Source organism: Boleophthalmus pectinirostris, unplaced genomic scaffold (genome assembly GCF_026225935.1).
Source record: "Boleophthalmus pectinirostris isolate CB_2022bp ecotype Guang Dong unplaced genomic scaffold, ASM2622593v1 HiC_scaffold_1, whole genome shotgun sequence".
Lineage (NCBI taxonomy): Eukaryota > Metazoa > Chordata > Actinopteri > Gobiiformes > Gobiidae > Boleophthalmus > Boleophthalmus pectinirostris.
In genome coordinates this window covers 33,346,278-33,369,116 of record NW_026570970.1, presented here as the reverse complement: position 1 = coordinate 33,369,116, position 22,839 = coordinate 33,346,278, and the positions used below count along the sequence as shown (strand labels likewise).

General features: G+C 38.6%; 1 protein-coding gene across 1 annotated transcript; it reads right to left on the bottom strand.

The window, feature by feature from the left end:
- Window positions 1–2,764: 2,764 nt before the first annotated feature.
- On the bottom strand, window positions 2,765–22,419 carry ccnyl1 (cyclin Y-like 1). Its single transcript, XM_020931050.2, has 10 exons — window positions 21,529–22,419; window positions 14,799–14,873; window positions 14,554–14,597; window positions 14,017–14,117; window positions 12,371–12,406; window positions 12,235–12,286; window positions 10,562–10,681; window positions 6,262–6,428; window positions 4,975–5,137; window positions 2,765–4,475 (listed from the first exon to the last, which is right to left on the bottom strand). Exons 1-10 carry the CDS (start codon window positions 21,689–21,691, stop codon window positions 4,359–4,361), a joined length of 1,038 nt encoding a protein of 345 aa, XP_020786709.1. The 5' UTR covers window positions 21,692–22,419; the 3' UTR covers window positions 2,765–4,358.
- Between the last annotated feature and the right edge of the window lie 420 nt (window positions 22,420–22,839).

The window sequence follows — 22,839 nt, the reverse complement described above, 5'->3', positions numbered from 1 at the left end:
ACACTATTTTTGTGTTTGTTTATTTTTGAGTTTCAATGTGGAATAAAAATGTGTTGATAATAGTTTTATTTCTTTGTTCAAGTTACAAAAACTTAAGTTACATGTTTTGAGTTCGGGAGAGCCAAATAAATATACAGGTGAACTCAAGTGTATCGCTGCGTTTTCAGACATCATAACATTGTATTGATACTTTGCAATAACATCAGGCTGGGGGTGTTCTATGTGTATCTCTATGGTTAGGGTGACCAGATTTTCCAAATCAAAAACTGGGACACCCCGGTTTGTGTTGGTTGGTAATAATAAAATTGTGAAACGAGTGTGTAATTAAGGAAAACTGCACTCGGTCCATTCATGACCAACATGTGAGTCAATATAGTCACATTTTCTTTGTGTTTTGGTCATTATTGAGCAGCTTTTCTGTATTTTACCTAAACAGATGGCCATTAATATCTCTTTTTATTGTTGGCAGGGATCAAATTGGTTAAAAATAGGGACACTCGGGACATTTCTTGTATAAAACTAAACTAAATCAATGGTTTGTATAACTCTGCTGGGACAGGAGACACAGGGCTCCAAACTGGGACTGTCCTGGTTAAATCGGGTGACCAGACGTCTCTGTCTATGGTGGATAGGGCTGGGTGTCATCAAGAAGTTGCCGATACGATACATACCTCGATACATAGGCCACAATACGATACATATCTCGTACAGTGATCTTTCAACTCCATATGATATATTTCAAATCGATTTGATACAGTTCAATAAAAAAATAATGTCTAAATCATGGCTGTGATACTAAGTCTTTGTTAAACCACTTCTTGTGCAAGAAGAAAACAAAACACGCCATTTTAATCCTCAAAACAGTGAAAATATCACTTGTGTCGCATAAATGAGTTTCTTTCCTCTAAACAAGCAACAAAACTGTAGTGCTGTAACAAAAAAATTTAGTAAAATATACCAAAAATACACTTGCTGATATCGATACTGAATCATCACATTAAACAATATGATATATCAATATTTCAATATTTTTGCACACCCCTAATGGTGCAATGTGCTCTCATGGTGCTCTCAGAAAAGTAAAAAAAACAACAACAAAAAAACACAAAACTGATTTATATAAGTAACTTCTAGAAGACTGGGATAAATACGAGTGTCCAAGGTCCTGTTGGAGTGTTTTATTTTCAACATGGCTTAGCATACATAACAGCTCGTAACTGTAGTTTTATGTGTGAGACGCTTGTTTAAGATCTCACCTGTTGTACTGCCAAGTAAGTCAGCTCTGTCTGGTCATTTTGTGTTAAATTAAAGCTGAGATTAAAGTCTTCTAACAAAGCAGAGCTTTCACATCCCCAAGGAATATTGGTGCTGCAAAGTATCAATAGGCCAATCATATTTATTACAGATGACAACCAGATTTTTGTTGTACAACAGTAACATCTTAGGTCTAGTCACTAATAGGAATGAATAGAAGTGGATTTATCTTTTGGATATTTCATGACATAATCAACAGGGAAAATTGAATCTGAAAACCACTATTACACAAATAGAGGAAGTTTATGAAGACATATGGTTGAAAGCTCAAAAATGTAATTAATCTGAATAAAACGTTTTATTTGGAGTTTATTGCCACATCCCTTCCTGCCACAATCCCATTCTGACCTAAATGTTTGAATATTTAGTCATCTTAAATAATTGTCTATGGAGCTCAACTAATTTCCCATTAATTTATCCCATAGACTTACAAAATAAAAAACTAGTGACCACAAAAGTCATTTTAAAATCTATTTCTGGAACTTTACAAACTGCTAAGTTATTAAAGCATTTCGTCGAATCTTGTGTTTTAAATGTTTGTGTTTTCTTTACTTGAAACATGGATATTAGTTAAAATGTAGCTGGATGCCTTTGAAGTTTATGAGAAAAATTAATGGAAAATTTACTTTCAGAACAAAAGCGAATTTCGAAATTTAAAGTTTAGGCAGATATGTTTCAAAATAGTAAGAACAAAGTCTATTTACTATCAAAAGAATATGTTTTATAAGTTATACAGAAGTTAAAAGCATGAAATAAATAAAACAGATGACACAAGTTTTTGTTGATTGATTAGTGTTTATTTAAAATAGTCCATCTGCAAATGATTCTGTTAAAAACACGACAGGTTCACAGCTAAAGCCTACACAGTAAGCAACAAGGAGCCGCCCCCCTGGTCTAAACCGGATTTAAACCGGCACTGAACCAGATGTGAACCGGGTCTAAACCAGGTCTGAACCAGGACTTGGGAGGGGCAGCACAATACTGTTAATGGACTTTCAAATGGACCAAACCAGTGTCCACAGCATGTAAACTAAAGTCTCATTGAGGGACATTGGCTCAAAGGTTGTGACTGTTCGGGATACAAGGTTTCTTCTACAGATAACCGACAAAAAAGATGTTCTAAACCTGGACTAAACCAGGTCTGACATCTCTGATACTGATGACTGCAGCGGTCCAGAAAGGTGCACGAAACCAGGACTTAACCAGGACTAAACCAGGTCTAAACCAGGTCTAAACCAGGTCTAAACCAGGTCTAAACCAGGTCTAACATCTCTCATACTGACGACTGCAGTGGTCCTGAGAGGTGCACGAAACCAAGACGAAACCAAGACTAAACCAGATCTAAACCAGGTCTAAACCAGATCTAAAACCAGGTCTAAACCAGGTCTAAACCAGGTCTAAACCAGGTCTAAACCAGGTCTAAAATCTCTCATACTGACGACTGCAGTGGTCCCGAGAGGTGCACAAAACCAAGACTAAACCAGGTCTAAACCAGGACTAAAATCTCTAATACTGACGACTGCAGCGGTCCCGAGAGGTGCACAAAACCAGGACTAAACCAAGTCAAAACCCGGACTAAACCAGGTCTAAACGTGAACCAAACCAAGACTTAAAGACCTCTGATACATATAGACCATTACAGACTAGGACTTGACTTCATCCTCTTATATTCCAATTGTAAACAAAGATGTACAATTGTAGTTCATATTTTTTCTTGTGTTTACAGCGGTACAGTTTTTCTTAAATCACATAATTATTTTATAATTGTATCTTAAAATATACTCTTGTATGAGCCTCTCCAATTTTCACACAATCAGTTATATAGCTATCAATGTACAAAACAAAACGGCAGGTTAAAAATTGGATATAGTCTTAAAAAACAGATTAGAACCTTTAATATGGTCATTTAACTAAAAACCTTGTATCTTTGGCTTATATTTTTTTATTATTTTTTTTAACTTCTATGTCCCGTCTCTGGACTGTGTTGCCGTTCGCGTATTGGCCAAGACTCAAAGACTCAAAATCCATCTATAAATCCTGATGGGAGTTAACAAAAAGTCAAAACTGCATTCTTTTTGTCAATACTAAGATGGCACTGGTGATTCCAACATCTGTATTAACATCATCGGCGGACTAATCTCTTTTTTGCACAAATGTATTTTTTTTTTATAAACATAAGCTCTTTGGTAAAACATAACATATAAAACAAAATCATATTCAAATTCTCTGGAAATCCAAACGGGCTTCTGTCCAAGTGTGGTGGCATCATGAGAAAACACTTATATAAATAATAAAAAAAAAAGAAAAGGCCTATACCAGATTAAGATTCCTCCAAAAAAAAAAAAAAAGCTGTAAAATCGAAGTAAAATTGGCACTAAACCGACAGGACCTCTCTAAGTCTGCAGCTGTCGTCTTGTAATGTGGAAACTTTCATAAAATCCAGAAGAAACTATTACCCTGTTATAGTCACCAACCTTCAAGCCAACGTTTACTGTGGACATGGGGAAGTAACAGACAATTTTAAAGGTGCATTGCGTAGCTTTTCTGTGGGGGTCTGCTACCTGCTTGTCACCATGGTGAAGTTATTGCGTTGCCAAGAATATTCCGCAATATGGCATTAAACTTCCCATCTTGCATTCATCCATTCACAGGCAATTTCGTTTCATGCCAACAAAAACAAGTGCTTTAACTGAGTGTGGCCGCCTCTCCACAGATCCGATCTTTAACTTAATTTCTTTTAATTTTTATTTCTTTTACTGGTCTGCTGAATTCCTAAACAGATGAATAAAAGTAATTTTGATTGCAGGTGGAGCAAAAACATTTCTATGGCGACAAGACAGTGACAGACCTCTACAGAAAAGCTACACAGCGCGCCTTTAAACCTCCAATCCATCCTGAATGTTGTACGTTTTGTAGTAATTTTGGCTTGAGTCCTGGTTAAATGTTTTGTTCGGGGTCAAACAGAGGAAGAGGAAGAGGAGTTTGTGTAGAAACCGTTGGACCGTGAGGACCTAAAAGAGGACCGTGAAAACCCAAGTGAGGACCTAAGAGAGGACGGCGTTGGAGCGGCGGATTCCGATCAGGTTGTCTGCGCTGAAGGAGCGCCTCATTGCGGCCCGGCTCAGGTCTTTGTACTTGTCCTCACACAGACGAGAGATGGCCTGAACGACAAACAAAAACAGCATTAAAAGGAGACAGATTATGCAAACTCAAGCTTTAGTCATGACAGAATTGTTTTCCTTTCTCATTTACCCACTTCAAATGATTCATGTATGTTTGAGCACTCTTTGTTCCGCCAGGAGATTGGCTCTGAAAAATCTGCTGCTCTGTGGATTGTTTCACCAAAGGCAAAGCTCCCAAAACAAAACAGGATGTACTTCAGCCAGTTTCGATCGTACAGTTTATTATTAATCTTTTGAAACGCTCCCCTCTAGTTTCTCAGCCATCTGTGTTTTTATATTGATAGAACATCTTTGACTGCTCTTTTATTTTGAAGGTCCTCTGTTAAATGGCTCCAGGGGAAAGGTCAGGTTGATGCCTATGCTTTTATTTTGTACACATTTTAGACAGTCTTTCATTTGAACGCTCTCATCTCTAGTTTCTGTGCTTTTATTTGACCGTGCAGTTATTTGGTGTTTTATTTTATTTTGAAGGCCTCACCTCTAGTTTTTGGGCCCTCTGGTTGTTGAGTGGCTCCAGGGGGAAGCTCAGGTTGTTGTCGTCGGCGAGCTGTCTCAGGTCAAAGTAATATTTGGCGTAAACACTTGCCGGGACATTTATGTTGAACTGCAGCAGCTCCAGGAAGTGACGCTCCATCTCGTTCCTGTTACGACATGTTTAAATTGCGTTAAGAGCCAGGCGCTTGATTAACTCATCTGGTTTAGAAATATATGGTGTAAAAGAATCAGGTTGTCACTGAGTCCTTGAGCAAGACAATAGATTGTGCTCAAAAATGAAAGTGGTGTGAGTGATGCTAAACCACACCCAGAAAGCATCATGACAAATAATAAAATGATAAACTAAAACCACTAAACTATACCAGAATACTGTAAAGAAGGAGTTAAGTTAGTCCAAGCTTCACCAAAATCAAACCAGGTCTAAACTAGGAATAAACTGGGGGATTGGACTAGGACTGAAATAAGAACGAAACCTAAACCGAACACCAAGACTAGACCAGAACTAAACCAGGTCTAAATCAGGACCACGGAGCAGTCTGAAGCTGGAGTTGGTTTCCCAGGCGACCGCATCCTCTCCATCTCTTTGTTGGTCGCAGCGTCGGAGTAAAAAGCGTTTGTGTGTGATGTCTGGTCGCCCCGGGCAACTAATGGACCGGGCGAGATCCTGGTCCATTATACAGAGACCAAGAGAGGCACTCCAGAGCGGGACCAGGAGTACAAAGGCACTTCAGACAGAGAGGGGGGGGGTGGAGAGAGCAAAGGTGGGGTGCGGAAGGAGAGGGGAGGAAAAGGAGAGAGCGAGAGAGGAGAGAGGGAAGAGAGAGACAAGAGGAGAGAGAGAGGAGACAGAAACAGAAACAGAGAGGGAGGTGGCTTTTAACCATAACTGAGTGAAGTAAATAGACACTCTTTTGAACTTTAAGCCATATTATAATGTTGCTACCTGCTCAAAAACAGACCTGGAGTTGTGTTTTGTTTCCTTCACACATGTTTGAGTAATCCTTTATTATTAGCAGCTACTTTTTACCTTTAGATTTGTAGAGATTGGCAATTCCAGGGCTGAAATCATCCAAATGATTCTAGTGAAGCTGTATAGAGTTTAAAAACACAATAATAAGCAGGGTTTGTGTGTTAAACATGCGTGAATGAAACAAAACACAACTCCAGGTATGTTTGTGATGAAGAAACAACATTATAACATAGGCCCTTTAAAAATCAAAACTCCCCGTCTCCTCTGGTCCTTGTATTTCCCTTCACTTCCGTCACTCACATGTCCTCCACAGTGATGTCCTTGAGGATCTGGCAGTAGTCCACGTTCCAAACCGCCTGGTCGTCCCAAACTTTCGACGCCAAAAGAATGGCCCCCAAAACGATCCTCTTCCAGTTGGCCGGGCAGATGTCCAGCTCGGCGTAAGTCAGCAGGCGCTCCAGGTACACCTAAAGGAGAGAGGGAGGTGAGTGGGGAAATTTATAGAATCATTTTGCATTTTGTTCATGAAAAGCTACAATATAGACCCAGCACAACCAGTGCCCCTCCCCCAGTCAAGTTTTTGCCCTCAAAGCCTTAAAAAAAGCATAACAAAAAACTGGTAATACACGAGATACTTTATGCTTATATTTAATGCAGGGTTCCCACTCTTTTTCACTGTCAAAATTTCAAAAATTTCCCATGACTTTTTCATGACCTAAAGTGCATTTTCCATGACTTTACGGCACCTACATGTGTAGGATTGATCAGACTTTTAGGGCTAAATATGAAATGTTAACCCTTTCCACTCACCTTATGGTTTGGGATTATAGTTTCTTAACATTCAAAATACAGTCAGCGCATTTATTGTCGTCTCTTTTAAACAAAAGGCACATATGGGTCCAGTCAAGTGGTAACGGAGGAGAAGAGGGGCAGATTTTTTACATTCAAATGTCTCTTATTCAGAAACTACAGGGACTATTGAAATAAGTAAAGTATCAGAATGTAGGAAAGAGTTACACTCCAACAGGGTCAAGTTAAACCTGTGATATTCTTTCAAGTTGTTGACAAAAAATTTAAAAACTCATGTCGGTAACGGAGGGAAGAAATATTCAGCACTTTTTGGGCAATAAATCCAAACAGTGATAACTCTTGGTTCTCACTTCCATATCCTTAACAAACTGGTTTGAATATTTGCTTCATATAGTTTTCTACCATATGGTACAAGACTAGGTTGAAAAACCTCTTACTTTTTGAGTCATGAGATTTTTTATTAAGAAAGGTCATGGTAACGGAGGGAAAAGTAACGGAGGTGCATGATTTTGCATAATTTGTCGCTTTTTTCTTCCGAATACTTTAATATTACTTCAAAATGAAAGGAAACTATTTCTATAAAATATGTCCTTCCAAGCAAATTTTTATCATTTTAAATAATTTTTTTTGAAAAATCCTGTACCTTCATCAACAGTTCAAAGATGGAATAACACAAGATATGGTGAAATACATCCATTTATTTACATGATTTGCAGGTCTTTGAAATTTGGGAAATAATTTTTGTTCCATGTTTCATACATGGTCTGTTTAAAACGTATGGAACTTTAGAACCAAAAATGGTACAGAAAAAAGGTCAACAGTTTCATAAACTAGAGTACATATGTATCTGTTCAATACATTTTTATATCAGATGCATTAACTTGAATTTTTGGCCTTGTTGTTTACTTCTGCTTGACCGGGCCCATATGTTCGAAAATAATCATAACACCTTAATGAGAACTTAAGAGAATACTGTAATTGCATGAAAGAGATACTAGAATTCCATGACCTTTTCAGGCCTAGAAAATTACATTTTCAATTTCCATGACTTTCCCAGGATTTCCATGGCCGTGGGAACCCTGTTTAATCTGTAATCAGTGCTTGTGTGATCAGTTAAACCATAGGTGGCATTTATACACAAGAAACCATATTAAAGAAAACCTACTATACTTGTGTCTGCTATATAGTTATAATCTATGACACCCGTGTATCATTATTATTATATGCACTTTTTAATCATAATATTCATCTAAAATAACTTAAAACAAACAAATAAACCAAAAAAATAAAAAATACAACAAAAATAATAAAAGAAACAAGACTGCTGCTTTCTGCGTTATAAAGTTGTGCCCAGTGGAAGCCGATGTCACTGTAAACGTCATCAGAGTAGAGTCACCATCTGCAGAGCATGCCAGCGAAAAACTGATTTTTTTCCCCTTCATTTGGACCAAAATGACTGTGACTCTGCCGAATCTTCTGTGTATTGCCAATTAAGGAAATAAAATGGTTACAGAACGGTGGGCACGTACCAGTGTGGGTGAAAACAGGGACTGATCGGCAATATGGCGTTCTTGAAAATAAGTGATTCAAGATTTCGCAAACATGCAAAAATCACTCCAACTGCACCTCTGGGTGAGTAAATAGTGAGAACATGGTTAAAAGCTCTGAAGAGTTGATTTTTTCAGAGCAGGTCTGCTTTAAATAAATCATAACTTGAGTAAAAACATATTGGGGAACAGTGAAAGAAGAATGAGCTTATCACTTTGGGTTTCCAGGTATTACAACTAAAATCAGCTTGCAATAACCCCATAAGAGCTCTCTTTATATTAGGAGTGTGCAAAAATATCGAAATATATTACATTTGCTGATACTGAATTATTATTGTGGCCTGTTGTATCGATATATTGCCAATAGTATTTTTTGGTGGTTTTTTTTGGTAGCATTTTTTTTTGTAACTGCATTATGATTTTGTTGGTTATTTAGTGGAAGGAAACTTGTTTATATATTTCATGGTAACTTTGTGCAAGTAATGTTTAACAAAGATGATATTGTGGATAAAATAGATTTGGTTCTTAAAAAACAGCAACGTATCAAAGAGATGCACAATATACTGATCAACACATGTATCGCCATATCATCATAATATCGTAACATGAGCCATGAATTGTGAATCATCAAATCGTGCAGGACTCAGTGATTCCCAGCCCTACTATATATCCTCCTGGGACCCGAAGCAAAAAAAGTGTATTGCAATATATGTTTTTTTGTGATTTTATTTGGAGGTAAATGATTAGCCAGGCTGGCACCACCTAGTGCCTCCGCTGAACTTCATTTCTCTCCAGCAACTACGTCAGGAATTAGAATACAATAAATGGTTTGCAAAAACCCCGGAAGTGCGAGTTCGGCTCCAGCCAATCAGCGAAGAGTCATATATTCAGTGTTGTCACCGATTCTCGAGATCGAGGATTTAAAGCCGGAAAAAAGAGAATGTTTGGTGAATTTCATCAAGAGTAAAGACATTATTGTCCTTCTTCCAACAGGATTTGGGAAAAGCTTAATATACCGGTTAGTGGTGCATGAAAAAATATCACGACTAAATAGCAGCGATTGGTTAAATAAAATAAAAAAAGTACCTGTCTACCGTCGACCGAACGAAATCAGGTCAGATGGGTTGTACAAAGTGAAACAAAGTGAAACCCGCTGATGAATCAGGCTAGTAAATGAACACCTTAGCATTTAAATTTTGTTATTTTATTTTTATTTATAATTTGTAACATGTCCTCTGTGATGGAACGCCGGAGACATTTTGGTGTAAATCCATGTGCAGTCAACAACCTAAGAAACATTTTTTGATGATGAACAACATTTCTGACAACCTTCTACAGTCGCACAGTTTTATTTTTTACTCCTATTGAATTTTTTTTTTTTTTTTTATCCTGGACATGATAGTACCTATAATCCCCAACCCTATTCAGGCAGAAGAACCTAGTCCCCATAAGAGTCTATCTCAAAACACTTAAAAGATAAACTGGTTAACTCAATGTCCACTATAAAGGATACAAATAAATGGGCTGGGTGTCAGGAGGATATGACGTGGCTTCGCGTTTTCACAATACTAAAGTGTGATGATTTTGGTAACACAGTTCACCTCCTACTCTTATATACTCCTTGTTTTTTAAGAAATTGCTAACTCTGTACAATTTGTGACTGACTGAAATCCAGTCTCCATCCAAAAAGCTGCAGCAAGACCCCAGAATGTAAGGATGTGCTGCCCTCTACTGAACACTTTGAGCAGCACGTACTCCTTTAGCTGCATGTAGTATGCACCATGATGTTCTCCACCTAATTAAAAAACATCAGCTAAATCTGTGACAGCATTAACCTGGCAACCCAAAGAGAGGAGCTCCTTCTGCTTTCTGATTGGACAAAACTACAATTGTTAAGCAAAAGTAATCAGTTTTACATATGTGATAAGTATGTTTTTTACACAATTCCTAGTGTATTAGATTTAACCACAGTAGTCATAGCAACTAATAAAATTCTAAATTAAATAGTCTATGTTGTGGTTATGGTAAAACCCATGATGAATAATTATTGATATGAATGTGAGCCAATCTAATTTGAGTTCAAGAGACAATCAAAACTATAAAAAATATGATAATTAGGACAACAGGATCAAGTTTGAATTTTAAACAAATAAACTGAATCGCTGAAGCTCCTCTATTGTGCATAAAGTGCTTTGTAATGATCACAGTGAACAATAGTGAATGGGCAGAGGACAGAGACTGACCAGAGTGACAATGGCGCATTCTGCCGTGAGCTGCGCCGCGCTGAATAACGTCCTGACGAAACGATAGATGAGTTTGTGTTCCGGGTCGATGCGGCAGTACTCCTCTGGCACCGGCTCTCTCTGCCAAACAAAACAATAACAGGCATTTAGAAAATTCGAGGGGCCATATTACAGCGTTTTCCGAGTCTATGTTGTAATGTTTCGTCATCACAAACATATCTGGAGTTGTGTTTTGTTTCATTCACACAATACAAAAAAACAACAACTTTTTAAAAAAAAGTTTTATAATTCTAAAACTATTTCTCATATTGCAAGAGGAAATTTTGATGTTCAGCTTCCATTAAAGCCACAGTATGTAATTTTTTAGCCGAAAAGACTAAATAAAAGCTTTTATTCCCTTCATTTTAGTCGTATTCATTACACAAAAACTGGTATTGTTTAACTCTTTCCATGGAATCATGCAGTTGATTTCCCACCTCCAGAAAGTTACATAGTGGGGCTTTTAAGGTGCACTGCTCAACTTTTGTGGTCAAGGGGATGACTTTAAACATCCATCTAGCATTTATTAACTATGGGTGTTTCTACTGCTCAAAAATACAATAATTCCTTCTGTGAATAGGGCGACTCTCCACAGATCTGAACTGTAATGTATTGTAGTGCTGTAACCTCCTTGTCTCCCTTATTATTTTAAAGGGAGAGTTTGGAATTTTGGACATAGGGCCTCATTTCCTAGTGAGACAGAGTGTTGGAAACGTGTGGAGACACTTTTTAAAATATTCCATCCAGTCCTTGTATTTGCAGAGGTCGCTGGTGCTAGGCTAGTGCATGTCAATGGCCATAGTTAGCCTGCCACTAAAAACAGTTTTACCTACTCCACAAAACACCCGAAGCAAATCTATTATTACACCAGACTGTCCATGTAAATGTCTCTGTTGATAGAATAATGTTTGAAATAAAACTAACCTTGCATTGCATGAATCGTCGCATGTTGAGGGACTATTTTCTCATATATCAGTCCGCCGCTGTCAAGCTTTCTATCAGGAAGTACAACTCGCTGCTGCTGCTCACACATAAATCCTTCAAATGCAAGGTTGGTTTTACTTCTAAAATTATTCTCCTGACACAGACATTTACATCGACTGTCTGGCCTTATAACTGTTTTGCCTTGGGTGTTTTGTGGAGTGGGTAAGTTTTTTAGTGACAGGATAACTATGGCCATTGACATGCACTAGCCTAGCACCAGAGACCTCTGCAAATACAAGGACTGGATGGAATATTTAAAAAAGTGTCTCCACATGTTTCCAACACTCTGGCTCACAAGGAAATGAGGTCCTATGTCCAAAATTCCGAACTGTCCCTTTAATCTAAACTGTGAAACATTCTAGACAAAGCAATAACATTTCCAAGGATACATCAGGTGGCGGACCCTCCACCTGGAAAAGTTACACAGTGCACCTTTAAGTTCACATTACATGATTTAAACAAATAAAACAAGGATTGCCCCACATTGCTCTTTTGATGTATATTCAAACCCAGCTGGATGCTCAGCGCTAACAGAGTGCTTCACTAAATGGTCTCTACATTACTCTTACAACCTCATATGCATTTACAATGGCAAGCTAAGTGTAGTGTTTTGCTCAAGTACGCAGAAACAGCACTGTAACCACACGCACCGATAATGGATGCAACTTCTCGTCAAAGATGTCCATCGACCGATCTGAGTCCCTGAGATGCACAAACAACGGATTTTTAATATCACGAAATAAACCAAATGAACTCAAAATAATGTGATTCTGCAAAGACACTCACCTGTTTTTGATGTGGTAGTAAATAGCTAATGTAACACTGAAAGACAAAGAAATGTACATGAGATTAAATAGAAAATAACACAATAAGTCTTGTATTTGAGCACATCTCGTCTTGCCCCAGTAACAGATATATTATATAAGCAGCTCGTGAGGTCACAATAAATCTACTGCTGTTGTCTGCATCTAATTATAAAGTGCTTAATTGTCCGATAATCAGGAAGTGTAAGTTAGCATGCTAGTTGTTAGCTTTATCGTCACGGCGAAACTGAGCTCTGGTCTAAGAGTTGTGAAAAGCTCTTATAAACTCATCAAGGTAAATAATAAAGATGCTCTGAATGCGTAAGGTAAGTGAGGAAGAACTTTAGACCACTGCAAACTGTTTAAAATCCCTGTAAAAATCTGTTACAGCAGTTTCATTTATTGTTTTTAAAAAGAACCAAACTTTGTGGAGTCAATAATTTGTAGAATTTTAAATAATTTCTCAGATTAGATTCTACAGAGGAATATTAGCAGGAGGATTAACTGGTTATGAAAGAGGATTTAGTCATTTAGTCGTTTATTTTGGAGCTACAAAATATATCAGATGCAGTAATTTTATTTGTATGAATTAATTATATTCATTTATTTAATTGAATCTACTGAAATACTCCTTGTGCAAATAATTAAATCTCCATAAAGATGTTATTATTTTGCACATATCACTGGAGTTTTTATTGCTCCAAAAAAGCTTGTACTCTGTCTGTGAGCAGAGTAGCCTCTCCATAGATCTGATGGCATCACCTGGATATATCACCATGGAGACCTACAATACTATGGAACATTCTAGGCACATTCTGAGTCCCGCCTGAAGGAGCTTGTGTACTGGTTTGAGAATCTCTGCCTTAGTGTATCAAGTTTTAAGTTAAGGCCTTGTTGTGGTTCAATAGAGTAAATCTCTCTGTTTTTTTAAGCATCACGCTCTGTTTCTTTTGTTAAGTACTCTCTCCTCACCACTTGCAGTGTTGGGGAGTAAAAGATTACATGTATCAGAGTTACATAATCAGAGTACAAATTATGAGTAACTGTATTCAGTTACAGTTACTGTTTCAGTGAGTGGTAATTAGATTACAGTTACTTTGTTAAAATAAATGGATTACACTGCGGTATTTTCCTGTTTTCCAGTTTTCACATTTTGGGCTATATCCCCCCTTTTTTGTTTTTCTTTCTTTTTTTTTGGTAATTCCAGTCATTGCTGGAAACTAAACCAGGTCTAAACTAGATCTAAACCAGGTCTAAACCAGGTCTAAACCAGGACTAAACCAGGACTAAAACCAGGTCTAAACCAGGTCTAAAATAGATCTAAAACCAGGACTAAACCAGGATTAAACCAGGACTAAAACAGGACTAAACCATGCTGTGCGGACATGTCTCCTCTATCAATAATATTTTTTAATTTGGTTAAGTAAAGACTGGGCTTTTTATTTTCTTTTATCAGACAAAACATCTTATGTTATGATGTCTTTGCTTCTCTACAGCAAATCAAGTAATCCAAAGTATTCAGGTTACGTTACTCTAATTTAATGGATTACGTTACAAACTACATTTTGGGGAATGTAACCTGTAATCTGTAGGGGAATACATTTTAAAAGTAACTTTCCCAACACTGACCACTTGATGGTGCTCTTGAGGTTGGGCTGGCTGACTGTGCTGTCGTCAATAAAGATGGTGGAGCAGGAGCTGTACTTCTTTGACAAAGGGCCCGGAGAAACCTGCACAAACAACACAAACTGCTATAAACCTTTGTATCATCTGTCACCATTTCCTGTAAGGCTGTGCAGTTATCAGTGATCGGCTTCGGCCTAAATAAATGTTTGTCCAGTTGACAAATTTAATTTCTTCTTTGCCATCAGCTGTTTTTTTTTTTTAACGGTGAGGTCTAGAGCCAAACCTGCGTCAGAGAGAGCATGTGGTTTGGAGCGGAGCAGGGTTTGGACTTTGAGGGAAGAAATTTAGCATTTTTTGTGTGAAACTGATTTAAAGTGCATCGGGTTTTTGTTATTGAAATTTACAACAGGCAAATACCAAAACTCTTGCTGAACGCTATGCAAGAGTAATGCAGTACTATTATAATATTTTATTCATACACTAAAAAAGGTAGGGCATATCGTATTTCAATAAAAAAAATAAATATCACGTGAGACTTACGTGGCTGATATGGTTTATGTGGTTGCTTTTCCTTCTGTCTCGAACTGAAAAATGAGAGAAGACAAGTCCAAATAAAGCAGCAACTTCCATATCAGACAAAATGTTCTGTTAGTGATTACTCGGTTCATTTTCATTTCTACTTCAGAGACAGGAGAAATTAATAGTCTCTAAATATTTAAAAATCTGTGTATATTATTTGTTCTTCCCCAAATCTATTTTAAAGCGCTGTGTGTGGCGTGACTCACCGTCTGTCTGGGACTTGCAGAGGAAGATGGTACTGGCCCGAGCGTGGTCCGAGGGGTTTGACTCCAACGCCAACTCTAAAAAGAACAAAATAAACAAAAATATAAAACCAGGACTGGACCGGGACTGAACCGGGACTAGACCGGGACTTAAAGGTTGTATGGAGGATTTTTTTTGTTTCAAGTTGTCAATGATAGCATTATAGAGGTGCAGTAGCCTTGTAATTATGATGACCAAAAAAAAGAGAATAAAAATTCATCAACTCTGGACGTGGTGGGGCTAAACATTTGCCAATAGATAACGACACTGCCTCGTTATCTGTGAGCTGACAGGCTGTCAATCAATCTCCCTACGTTTCTAGCGTAACTGACTTGCCTGCGCGCCGCCGGTACATGGTTTACGTACGCCTGTCACGCAGTCCACAGACGCAAGCCGCACAGACGCTGTTTACTCCACCAACGCAACAGTTCTTAGCGGCTTTTTTTTACCTATATCTTCCTCGCAGTTAGCACAAAGTTTGTTGCAATGGCAGACAAGAATCCAGGAGCAGTTAGCCGCAAAAGAAAGTCCGTTTTTGAGGTCGCTGAAAGAAGAAGACAAGGGGAAAAGCAGCGAAGCCAAACTAAGGTGATTCTTGAAGATTCATTCCAGCGATGGCGCAACTGAAGCAGACGCAGGGTCTAAAGACTGACGCACTGGTCGCCAAATTACTCCTGGACAGGTCACTTCTGCTTATTATGAAAACGTACTTTATTTCCAAGAGCTAGACAAACGTTTTTCAGGACACGAAAGCGATATCCTATGTCTGAAAACGTAATTTTCAAGGCAAAGAAAGAGTCCGCTTGCTGCTGCGTGTTGTAGCTAGTTCATTCGCACTGAATCTCTGCGCACCCTTCTCTGCACCCCTTTCCTGCTCCTGTCCCCGCTGCCCGATCCGCTCTTCCCCCTGCTCCTCACTTCTCCGGGCACGGAATCTCCGCGCACCGCTCCTCTCTCCTCTCCTCTCTCCTCTCTCCTCTCCCTGCTCCGCTCTTCTCCCTGCTCCTCACTTCTCGTCCGCGAACGAAATGTCCGCACACCCGCTCCCCCCGCTCCTCACTTCTCCGTCTTGCCTAACCAACACTGTAGTTAGTTGTTTACAAGTCATGTGCAGCGCACCGGCTGTAAACAAACCTGTTTCTGGCGTAAGGAGGAGGCGGGAGGAGGCGTTTCTACGTAGGGAGCTGTAGGGGAGGGGGGGGGTTTCACGCATGCGCAACATTTGAAAAAGGACAAACGGTCGCTGGATTTCTCGTTCCTTGGAAAATCCTCTATACAACCTTTAACAAGGACTAAAACGAAATCAGCAAACCAAGTCTACATCAGAACTACATCAGGAAGACTAAACAAAGTCTAAACCAGAACTAGAGCAGAGCTACACCGACTAGACCAGGACTAGACCCGGACTAGACCAGCACTTCCTGTAAGTGGAATTAAACTGGGTCTAAAATGGGGTTTAACCAGATGTGAAGAATTAGGACTAAGCAAGGAAAAACGCAACCAGGTCCAAGGCTATTTAAACCAGACTAAACAAGGACTGAACCAAGACTAAACCAGAGCCAAAGACAGGATGAACCAGGACTAACAACAGGACTGGATCATAACTTAAATGTATACAAGGTAAATTAGAAGTGTCATTTGAAACACACCAGGATTAAACCATGACAAAATAAGGATTTGTCTTGGATCGAACTATGGCTAATCCAGGACCAAACTAGGACCAAACCAGGACCAAACCAAGAGACCAAACCAAAACTAAACCATGAGTAAACAAGCACCAAACCAGGACCAAACCAGGACCAAACCAGAACCAAACCAGGACTAAACCAGGAGTAAACAAGTACCAAACCAGGACCAAACCAGGACTAAACCAGAACCAAACCAGGACTAAACCAGAACCAAACCAGGACTAAACCAGGACTAAACCAGGCCTTTGAAGAGAGTATGTATGTTGTCATGAGTTGTGGGTTTCACAGACGTGGCCTGGAGGCAGAACAGGAGGAAGTCATGAGCTTCAGTCACACTTTAAAGAGAGAGATTTCTCAAAAACTAAAACTACAAAAAGGGTTCACCAAGATCAGTGTCTCTGAAGGAGTTTTATTTAAGGGAAGAGTTGACAATACTTTAAAGAGTTGTTCTGGACATCATCCTTATAGAAGACTTAGTATGCATTGGGTTTTTTAATATTAAACTAGAACAAATGTAGATCATAACTTCACATTTTGTTTACTGTAAACCACAATATTCAACTAAACCTAGGGCTCTAAAATTAATCAGTTATAAAAATAAACATATTTTGACTTTTTTTTAGACAAAGACAGCAGTATTGCTAAATCAAAAGGTCAAAAAAGTTTCTCAATAACACACTTTATCTGTAAATATTCTTTTTATTTAGAAGCCTGCAGGGAGCACGTTTAGAAAATTCATTTCTGTCTTTTTTCTTTTATAACAAAAATGTGTGCTCTTTATTCAAAACATTCACTATTTATCTATTCTGTTTTATAAGAAGAAAGTTTCTTCAGTCAACAAATTTCAACCTTTATTTGGCTGAAAATGTATTGTGAAAGTCTTAGTGTGCAAGATTAGAATAATCATAAGACAGCCCTGTCTAAAACTGCTGAAAGAAGTGCATCAACTTCTTGTTCAAAACTGCAGGACTGAGAACCTCCACCTCTTTATAGTGGTATTTCAAGCAGCATATTTTCATTTCCTTTTTTTTTTTAATCTACCAGTACATGACATTTTCTGACTCAGGGGTCTCCAACCTGTACCAGTATCTCTCCACCCCCTTCCAAGTAGCTCACCAGTGGATTTCTGAATTACACGTACTGTGCAGAATAAGTCAAATTTGATCAATTAAATGCCTTTTACATTGTACGTGTATTATTTTGATGCCAAACTTTGTACATGAATAAATGGATAATGGTTTTGTTTATAGGTATCTCACTGTACCACATTGAAGGCTCGCAGTGGCTCTTAAACATACTCCATTTCTTGTAACCACTGAAATCAGTAGCTCTATGGCATTATCATTTTGCAAAGATAGCTCACCGGTGGAAACAGATTGGAGACCCCTGTTCTAACCCAACATTTATGATCTATTCTGAATCAGAATTTTTTAAATAAGTCACAAATAATTACAGCGCAGTGAGTGGAGATGGGGTTAGGTGAAAAGAAACATTTTCTGAACACTTGAAGAACAATACAAGATTATGCATGAATCAACTGAAATGCAGCTTTGACTATGTTAATGATGAGCGGAGAACATTGTTATAAAAAAAAGTTGATTTTACATAATATGCCTCCTTTAAGCAGAACTGAGTTTATCTTCACAGACGGAGACTTATATAAAGAAGAGGATTAGAGGGACAGTGACTGGAAGAGGGAGGAAGAGGGTGAGGAAAAAAGGCAGGGAGGGAGGGAGAGGAAAAGAGAGAGGAGAACGGAATGGCGAGAGAAAGGGAGGGAGAAAAAGAGACAGTGGGAGTGAGAGGAGTCAGGAGGACAACTGGACTGGGCTTGGAAAGATTAGTTCCGAGAAGAAAGAGATGGAGGGAGAGAAAGAAGAGGGTGGGATAGGCAGAATGACATAAACACAGAGAAGTGAGAGACGTGAGGAAGGAGCTGGACTCAAAATGACCCCGACTTCAACCACAGCTGTGCCTAAACTCACCGCCCCGAACTCCTCTGAGAAAACATCTACATGTCCCCTCTGATTTACAGCTACTTTTTATCCAACGCGGTCACAGATTTTAGCCTTATTTAATCTGCCCCACCCCAGAGACTTCTACTGAAACAGGGTGCATTCATGTTCTAGAATTTGATAGAGAGCAGAGATAGAGCGCACGAGTCTATATAACTCTACGGTAGATTCACTGTTTACTTAGCTTGATTCATCAGCCGGTTTGACTTCGTAGAAACCGTCTGACCTCACAGTGAATTCGTTTGGTCAATGATAGGCGGGTACTTTTTTTATTTAACCAACTGCAGCTATTTGGTCGTGACGTATGTAATGCGGCGCTAACGGGGCTAACTGGTATATTAAGCTTTTCCCAAATCCTGTAAGAGGAAGGGCAAGAACGTCTTTCCCCTGGATAAAATTCACCAAACATTCTCTTTGTTCCGGTTTTAAATCCTCAATCTCGGGAATCGTTGACAACATTGAATATATGGCTCTTCGCTGTTTGGCTGGTGCCCGAACTTGCACTTCCGGGGTTTTTGCAAACCGTCTAGTGTATTCTGATTCCTGACCTAGTTGCTGGAGAGAAATGAAATTGAGCGGAGGCACTAGGTGGCACCAGCCTGGCTATTGTTCACTGCCATATTAATCTTGTTCCTCAAAAGTGCGCTGTGTAACTTTTCTGTAGAGCATCTGCCACAAACTTTTTTCCATAGAGATATTTTTGTTTTTTGTCCATTAGGTTTTCACAGTGTGGCGTTCAACTCGCTTATGTTGCATTTAAGCAATCACAGATGTTTTAGTGCTCAAAAACACTACAAAATTGTGTGTTCCTACAGTGAGAGAGCTATGCCTCTCCACAGAACTGACCTGTAACTTGGCCTGGGCACTGCGGGCTTGTCTCTGCGGAAATACTGTGGCCAAGCAAGTTGCAAACCCTGGGCCAGATAGTTACACTGTGCACCTTTAAAGTCTTTTCGACTGACGACAACAACATATTTTGAGTTGGATAATGGTACCACCTTTTAAAACTGTTGTGACCAAACCATTTCAGTTTTGTTCAATTATACCAACAGAGTAGATGCTGAGTTTTGTGCCAGTTTTTGTTTAATGTGGATAAGATCAGTCATTTCGAAGATATTAACCAAGAAATGTGCATTCTCAACTATAGAGGTTCTGCAATGTGACGTCCTGTGAACCTGACCTATTAGAGCTGCTAGGAACAATAGACTTATTTATAATGTATTGATTCATGTTTTGTTGACTACTACTAGTTCTACCGTATCGATATCATTGATGGTGCCGTGCATTTGTGGTCCTGTGTAATTCTAAACCCAGTATCGCATTATGTGCCCCTCCCTCAGGAAAAGGGCGTGAGTCGTGACCTCGCTTTCTCCCCAGACGCTTCCTGTCCATTCTTACTGTCAACTCCACGCACGTCCTGTTTGTACAATGGACTTTTACTTTATTCAAACCCATTTTATTATTATTTTCTATTACGATTTAATATCCATCGAATTTGCTCTATGACTGTTCTAAGACAACACATCATTCTATACGACTGTTGTCTGGTCTATGCAGTTATTTAAAATTAAAATATGTTACATCTATTTACTGTCATGTACATGTGTCACACTTAGTTTTCTCTGTAACTACTCTAAATGGTGTTCATAATATTCTATACTATTTTTCTGGAGCATGAATCTTATATTCTGTTTGTACCATACAATTTTACTTAATTATTTACATTTTTTAAAATTCATTTTTGTTAATGAATTGAATTGTTAAATAATTTGTTTACCATGTTAATCTTGAATATTTCTTCCAATTTTATACCCATCAATATTTCTCTAGGTTTGTTCATATTTTTCTATACTACTGTTAGTCTTTGCATCTTCAAAAAGAAAATACACATTACTTATTGTAGTAAGTATTAATAATATATGATAATAACAGTTTTATATGCCACCAATTACTACATCAAATCATTTTTGTCAATATTGTCTACCTCTAGTTTCAGTTTAGTCCCAAATTTGATGTGTGTGTAATTGTGAGAGCAGACTTAGATCTAGTTTAATCCTGGTTTTGATCTGATTGCAACCATAGACTTACAAATAGGCAGTGAGCATGGGGGCGCTTCCAGCTCCTTCTGATCCTGGCTCCAATTGACTTAAATTGGAATATTGTCACCTCTCTCTGTAACTGCTGTAGTATTAACCTGCTCTACATGATCATGGTGTTTTTATTTTGCAATTTTGACCATAAAGTAATTCTTATTCCTAATATGGAGCTTGGCTTCTTTTGACTGGAGCCGAACGCTATTGGAAATGTGACACTCCCTTAAGTCCACTTCTTGATGTAGACTGTGATTGAGACATGTTTAAGTCCTGGTCCTATATTACACAAAACTGACACTTGTGAACTTTAAGCCATATTACACTGCTGTTACCTCATCAAAAACAGACCTGGAGTTGTGTTTTGTTTCACTCACACATGTTTGAGTAACTCTGGTTTATTAGTCTGTCTACATCTGAAAGATCAAAATGCTCTGTTCCACACCGAGATGTCATGTAGTGGTAGTTTTCAAATTAACAGCTACCTTTTACCTTCGGTTCAGTACAGATTGGAAATTCACTTAGAAATCATCCTGTATTACCACATGACATCACAAGGTGGAACAGAGTGTTTTCTGTTGGAGTGAAGAACACAGCAGGGTTTGTCTTAAAGGAAAAAACACAAAACACAACACAACTCCAGGTAATGAGGAAACAACATTATAACAAAGACCAGAAAATAGCGTAATATGAGCCTTTTAAGTTCCAGTTTAGTCTAACTTTTGATATTTGGTGTTTGTAAAGGTGTGAACGTCATGTGAAAGACATGCTTTAGTTCTGGTTTAGTCCATATGTGTCTCACTTGGTCCTGGTTTAGAATAGAAATACTTAGTTCTAGTCTAGTTCGTCCTTAAATATTCATATAGGCCTATAATAGCTATCCCCGCTGTAAGTACGTACCATCGGGGATTTCTCTGTCGCTGATGTGCTGCAGGTAGGGCCCGGTGTTGTCGTCGCTCACGTCGGTACTGGTGTGAACCTCCTCCAGCCTCTCCGGAGCTTGTCTCGACGGGAGTTTGGGGCTTGATTCTGGGGAGACGCAGCATGATAAAGTGTTCCCCATCTCCGCACGGCTCTAAGCTTCAAACTCAGTCCAAATAGTGCAAATAAACGTGGCTAGTTTACGTTCTTTTTCGTCCAAACATTAGCGCAAATCCAAATTCTCTCTCTAGCCTCTTCCTTCAATCACCGATTTTCACTTCTAACCACATTCCAGTCCATTTGTGGCACTTAGCACGACAAGAACATGCTGTATTTAAACGCCAACTCCTTCGCTACGGGTTGGATCGTTCACATAAAACAATAAAAAGTTGTTTTCGTGGCTACAATACAGTCCGTTCATTCATTCGTTCAACACGGCGAAACTATGCTAGGCGGCTAACGAGCTAGCATTCCGATCAAAAAAGCCCAAATAACACGCCCAGTTTGCAAAATTATAACTGTAATATTAAATTAGGCAGTAATATAAAAATCGGCGTACGTTAAAACATAAAAATACTACGTTTTTCTTGGTAAAAATAAAACATTCCTCATAGTATCCAAACAATCCCAGCAGCTGTCCCTCTTGGAAGCGGATCAGGCATCGAACTGTAGTCCAGAGATTTTGGGATCGTCGTTGAAGAAAAGCCACAAAACACGACAAAATAAAAGAACAAGGACAATATTCAAAACAACACACGTTTTCCAATTAATTTTCAGTAGCTAAATCCGTATAAAACGCCCAAATCTTCTCTGTAGCGGTCCCTTTTCCTTTCGTTGGAATTACAGTCTGTGCCGCTTGTCACCGCCCAATTCGTCGCTGCCCAATTTGTTTCGCAAAGCCCTCTGCGCATGCGTGAGCCGGTCTGGATTCTAGAGTATGGCAACTACATTTGGACAATCAACAGCAAAACTGTACTTTGCTAAAACAATTAAAACAATTTTCTCTAATATTTATTATTAACGTTATATATTTTCTAGTTACTTAATTAAGTCAAATATGCTCAGAAACACCAAACATAAAGGCTATTGGATATGATATGCACCTATAATAATGCCCTATGGTAATTTTTATTCAGAACTTGTTCATAACATACTTATCGTACTTAAACGTATGAGCCTGTATTTGAAATATTTGGTTTGACGGTCTGCCACTAGCTAATCTGCATATTTGTCATAGACGGAAGATGAGCATTCTTATTCATAAATAGCATGGGCCTACTATTTTAGACT